The following is a 6,266-nucleotide window of genomic DNA, read 5'->3' as shown; positions in this document are numbered from 1 at the left end:
GAACCAAACTAATTGAGCTAGTAGCCAAGGTTAGGCCTTAAATGGAAAAGTGATGGAGACACAGGGTTGGGGCAGCTATTTTCTTGCACATCCAATCTGAACCAATAAAAGCCAACCTTCAAACTAGTGCCACCGTCCTACAGGGAAGAGCAGAGGCAAGATGAAGCTGAGAGATGGGGGTAGGGAGGCAGAAAGAGAAACTTGATACAAATCTCATTAGGGTCTGATGTCCTTCCGGTTCTTGAGGAGCGGTTTTATGGGCATTGCTGGACCATTTCGGGTGAGAACCCGAAATCTTATGGTGAACAACATGAATATACATCTCGATTACAATCTCAGAACCTATAACTATTCCAGATCACCTAACGATTACCTGAATGTCTGAAATTAGCCTGAAAGTTCAATGAGGAGCAATGAATAAGCAAAATGGGTTTACTATAGATTAACCTAAAGGCTCTTGGTATGGCAGGGATCTAAGATTCCCCTGTAAAATTTCTATTAAGACAATAACCATTCTCAGAAACCAGAGAGAATGGTCTTCTGTGCGCATTCACAGGCAAAGCTCATTTCTCATGACTGACATGTTCAACCTATTTCCCAAATAAAATTTGACCTGAATAGACCATAAAGTTAAAAGAATCTCAGAACAGATTTTAATCTTTTCTTGAGTCTAAAAATGCAAACTATGCTGGCAGAGTGGCTCAAGTGGTAGAGTGCCTGCCTAGCAAGCATGAGGCCCTGAGTTCAAATCCCTGCAGTGCCAAAAAATATATAGTTGAAGCATTTCCTACTTTGCTGGTGGAGTGGCTCAAGTGGTAGAACATCTGATTAAAAATGCAAACTAATTCCACATTGTCTGAATATCTTATTTTTACACAAAAGTGACCAATCAGAAACCATCAATATACATGCCCCTTTTATCTTAGGATGTGTATGTTTATTGTATCTTATTAATGTTGCTAAAATCTTACTAGGGAATAAAAAAGAGAGAACTGACGTCAATAGCTGGTGGTCTTGTTTCTTCTTATTCCCCCTTAGCCCAACTGTTTTACTTACCTGCATTTATCATTTCAGCACTTACTGGTCCTGAATGTGATTTCACAAATGATTTTAGGTGAGGACTGTGAAGCACACACTGCACCCTCTTTTGGGATATTCATCCTCTATTCTCCCAGAATCAAAGCTGCTGCCACCATTTCCCAGGGTCACCTAACGAAGAGTCCCTTGCTCACCCCTACTCCACTGGATCACCCAGCTGTCGTGGGATGGCTGTGGTAGCTGTGAAGGCACTCACCAGGGTGACAATGGCACATTCAGCAGTCAGCTGAGCAGCACTGAACAGTGTCCAAACAAATCGGTAAATCTGCTTCTGCTCTGGGTTGTGTTTGTCACAGTCTGGTGGCACTTCAGATTTCTAGAAAAAGAAGTATTTTCAGATACCTGTTCACCCAGTAGGAGCAAAAGAAAAAAATCTCATGAAACACAAGGGGATTACCGAAAGAGGGTGAAGGTTTTCATCAAAAATATCTAACAGCATCCTTCCATCTGGGTCCCTGGTGGGGAAAACAACAGAAAATGGAGTTTTCTTTTAAGAATAAACGAGTTCCATTCAAAATACAACAAAAGTCACTTTGATTCAACTATGTTGCAGGACAAAATATAACAGACACTGCTGGATAAGTTATGTTTCTTGTGGACAATACTTAATTCCTTTTGTTTTAACAGCCCAAGGAAATAAACAGTTGAATTAAGCAAAAATCTACACTTTAATTTTGTGAGTTTTCAAATGAACCAAATCAAGCAAAAGATTTAAATTTCTTTTAACATCTTGATTCTGAGCAAAGGCCAACAGATCTTCATACACCACTACATAGTAGCTGACAAGAAGTACCAAGGGCGAAAAAGAAAGTTGATGGATCCTTGAGATCAATCTGAAAGTGTCACAACATGCAGCTCAACTACTTCACTGATGAGTTTCACAACCTCACACTGAAAAAGAGGCAACAAGTAGGAAGGCCTCACTCAATAATCTGTAAGCCTGTAAAAGAATGGCTGGTAGTTTCCAGGCTGGTCACTTCAGAGAACCATTTAAAACTTCCACTGTGCACCATGCCTCTGGCTGTGGCCTCTGTAGGGACCTTGTATATCTAACCAGTGACAGCTCCACTTTCATATAATTTGAATTTTATCTAAAACATGTTCTTTAAAAACCAAATGTGGAAACCACTGCTTCTGGTGCACTGCATGTAATTCCCATAGTCTGTGCTTCCAATGTCAATGAGGCTAAAGAACATCAGAAGGCTTCCAGATCCACCCCAACACACATCCATCACATCAAACACTATGATTTCTGCCTTTTCTGCTCTATAAATTTACCATTATCTCCAAAAATGAAAGAAGAGTAAGCTAGCAAAACAGCTCAATTTTCATTCCTGCATTTGGACAATAGGAATTGTTTTAAAGCTCAGGGAATACTCTCACTTCTCTTCAGATCACAGAAATCTTTCACATTTTCAAAGAGTGCTGGGTACTGACACTTGTGCTTACTTGCACTTGCCTGCATGAACCCAGGCAGCATTGATTTAGATAGACCAGAGTCAAAGAAAGGTTCACACTGAGAGCAGAGCCTGAAAGCATGGGCAGCTCCTTTTAGGTGTCCCTGACTACATATCCTTTGACACTTCATGCCCCAGCCATGAAGAACCAGCAGACCCTCTCACATCCATTATTGCCTCTGCAAGGTTCTCAAGAGGCTGTGTGACACAAACCTAGTGCTGCACCCCATTTTGCTGAGCAGTTGGGGGTCCTGTTCAATTTTCTGGATGAACAAAAGCCCCTGAAAAGCTATCCAGCTACTCCAAAAGTAATTGTAAAAATGAAAGCAGAGATTAGAAATATAAGTGGAGATTAAGAATGTGAGCCAAAATGACTGTGGGGGGAAAAAAAGACCACATCCTCTGAGATGTGGACTATTTCCTTTCCCTTTCATGGAAAGCTATATAACCCAGATGAGAGCACCATGTTTCTCAAGCTGATGGCTCTATGGCCAGCCAGCACCAAAGGTTTGCTCACTATGATTTGCATAGGAAAGATTCTGTAGTCACACCTCCACTTCCCTAGAGACTTACAGGTGTCAATCAATCTGAATGTCTACAAATGCTCAGTTTTTCTGGCTGAACTTCACTGACTTTTGGTCCAATTTATTGCCACTAATCTAGAGGAGTAGTAAGACTAACGGTTTGGATAATAGATTGGGTTCAAATCCTAATTACTCAATTTACTACTTATATGCTCTTAATACAATTATTTAATCTCTCTGTGCCTTAATTCCTTGCCAGTAAAATGGAGATACTATCAATATCACTTCACAGAGCTATTAAAACTAAATGAAGTAATGCATGTAAAAATGGTAAGAATTCTGAGTATGCACTTACTAAAGGTGGCTCTTATCATCACCACCTCTGGCTGAGGATCCATGACTTAAGGATCTATGATAGTATAAGAAGTGGGAAACCTGGGCTGGGGTGGAGCTCGGTGGTAGAGTATGTGCTTAACATGCATGCAACCCTGGATTCAGCACCAAAACAAAAACAAAACTGAGAAATCTCTTAAAGATGCTAATGCAAAACTGGTTTCAAAGCACATCTGAGTTACAGTAGTAATATTATAGGTTAGTTAAGGCTTCATAGTTTAAAAACTTTTCTACCATAGAAATAAACTGCAAGACAAAATGTACATTTTCACTGTTGTTCTAATTCAAGAGTTCCAAGGCTAAATGGAGAGAGGGAAGGAGGGCAAATATGATGGATGTACACTGCATATACATGTAAAAATATATCAACAAAAATGGTTTAAATTGTTCAAAGGGGGAAGGAGGTAGGAGGGAGAATGATGAAGGGGGTGAATCAAATTAAGATACATTGTAAGCACACTGTAAACATCACAATGAAATACCTGAACAACTAATAAAAAAAAAAAGATTCCAAAGCTATGCTATTTTTAAGTCCTTACATCCAAAATTCTCTAGCACCACAGTAAGCCACAAGTCACAACTATACTACAGAATGGAATCATGATAGAGAATACCTTTCCAGGTGTCCGCTTCAGATACTTGTGTTTTCCCAGAATACTGTTTGCTGGAAGCTTGGCTATCCCTCCACTCCCACTCCACTCTCCCCATTTGGGAGCAGCCTGAAGGTGTTGTGGATCCCACTGGTTAAGATCCATGCTTGCTACCTAACTAGTTCATACCAGTTGTACTCATTATACTTATACGTGTAAATATCACATTATTCAGTAAGAAATGACTGCAATAACAGAGGCCTTTGTTCTGAAAACTAACAGGATGCTGTGGATAATTTGGATGCTAAAGAAAATCATTGAAAATAAATTTGCTATAGATTAAGTGAAGCCAAAACCTGAAAAATTCGATATTCAGAATGTTTTTACAAATGTCTTTAAGTTTTCTTACAACTGGGGGAAACAAAAACCACTTAGAAAGGATGATTTATAGATGTGGCTTAATGTCCTAGATTTGAAACAGTTAACATTGAATTGCAAATAAACTGGCAAATAAATGCATTCTTTACATATTTTGTGTTGAAATAAAATGCTTATGGTAGATTTTTTTTTATTCCCTGTTTTAAACGAATTTTTAAATTAACTGAAACATTGCCAGGTGCATTATATCAGAGAGAGGACTTCTACTACGTTAACATAGTTTATGTTTCGTATACCAAAATTTCCTCAACTGAATTCAAAAAATAAATTTAACATTTTCTTCATGTTAAAACTGCATATACAATAATTCTAAAATAACATGTTATAAAAGAGTGTTTAAATAAATTATACAGAAAATAATGAATGAAGAGGCAGCTGGACATTCTCAAGAATGTTTTGTTTCAACCACAAATACCCATTGGTGTCCTGTGACTTGACAGTAGTTCAGCACTTCCCTGGGAAGTCTATGAAAATATGAGTTAAGAATATAAAATCCAAAGGCTATGGCAGCTAGAAAGTAACTGGAAAGCATAAAGGAAGATAATGTATGATGTGTTCAGCATAAAATTCATCATTCACATACCTGTTTTTGATGTGGTAATATATTGCAAGAGCTACACTGTAAAATGAAACACAGAAATTCAATGCATCATAAATGTATTCGGTATTTCATATATTATCTGATAACAGTCTGAACATCAATATTTATATAAAAGTCAAACACCCGAAGAGTCCTATTTCATTCAGAACACTGATCAGGAAATTCACTCTTCAAATTAAATCACTTCAATGTTCATTCCTGGGAGTATTAAGTCTTTTCTAGAAACAACAGAACTTCAAGTGAAATGTAGAAATAAACTGCTCCACAGAAATAAAAGCTTCATCACTTGTGAAAGAGACACTATATAAAAGACGTGCTACAAATTAAACATCTTAGAACTCTCTAACTCATTGCCTACTGGTAATCAGCTTATCTTTGATTTGGACATTCCTCTCCCTTCTGAGTATCCCCATTCTCTTAAGTGTCAAAGCCCCTGGCTAGAGTAAAGGTTTCGTCCTTGATCATAACCAAAACAAGTGAGAAATGCTGGCACTTCCCAGATGGATTCTGATGCCCTCCCTTTTAGTTGAGGCCCACCTACCCAGATCCCAGACACACATTTTAAAAGATGATACTTTTTAAAGTCACTGAACTATTAACTGAAGGAATTTCAAGTCTGGGAGGTGCAAAGAAAACAGCTGTCCCCTTACACCAAGGTTCCTCAACCTTAGCTGCCTATTGGAACATCTTATGGTGGTTTCAAGGTCCAGATACCCAGGCTACCCCCAGATGTCAGAGAGATAGTGAACATCAGAGTGTTTTTAAGCAGTCTGGGCTGGAACCAGTGAGACATACTTGTAACTTAGGTGCTTGTTCCTCCCAGGCTTGACCAATGAACTATCAACTGTTACCAAGTATTCCTACCAGGCTCTCATGTGTCTATGTCAAAACCAGTGGCAATTTTTTAAATCATCCAAGGGTGATGTTCAGAACTGAGTCAGATCCATTGTGAGTCTCAAGAGCTCCCACAGTTCTTGAAAGCAAGGCTGACTTTACCTTGGTGTCACATCTCACTTCCTGGGAAGAATGGGGAAGCTGGCAGCTCTCATCCTGGACTATCAGAGCTCAAGCAGGTACCAAGAGCAACATGGTGAACACATCTTCAGGGCTTTCTATTTCTCTCCACAAGGCCAACCCACTTAATCAAGAAAACACTTCCAAGAAG

At 38.9% G+C, this 6,266-nt stretch overlaps 1 protein-coding gene across 3 annotated transcripts in view; it reads right to left on the bottom strand.

Moving 5' to 3' along the window:
- Window positions 1-1,294: 1,294 nt before the first annotated feature.
- Window positions 1,295-6,266, bottom strand: part of LOC141417487 (junctional cadherin 5-associated protein-like) — a 208,259-nt gene continuing 203,287 nt past the window's right edge. For 2 of the 3 annotated variants that reach the window (XR_012442064.1, XR_012442063.1), the window contains exons 6-7: window positions 5,084-5,119; window positions 1,496-1,553 (exon numbers count right to left, since the gene is read on the bottom strand). Coding sequence is in view for 1 of the 3 variants with exons in the window: in XM_074056391.1 (XP_073912492.1) it covers window positions 1,518-1,553; window positions 5,084-5,119 (72 nt within the window). In the remaining 2 variants the exon portion in view is untranslated. Of the gene's footprint in view, window positions 1,415-1,495; window positions 1,554-5,083; window positions 5,120-6,266 lie in introns of those variants that run through there. The other variant, XM_074056391.1, reaches the window with a different exon arrangement.

Source organism: Castor canadensis, chromosome 15 (genome assembly GCF_047511655.1).
Source record: "Castor canadensis chromosome 15, mCasCan1.hap1v2, whole genome shotgun sequence".
NCBI classification, from domain to species: domain Eukaryota; kingdom Metazoa; phylum Chordata; class Mammalia; order Rodentia; family Castoridae; genus Castor; species Castor canadensis.
The sequence above is the reverse complement of the archived record's forward strand: the minus strand, read 5'-3'. Positions and strand labels throughout refer to the sequence as shown.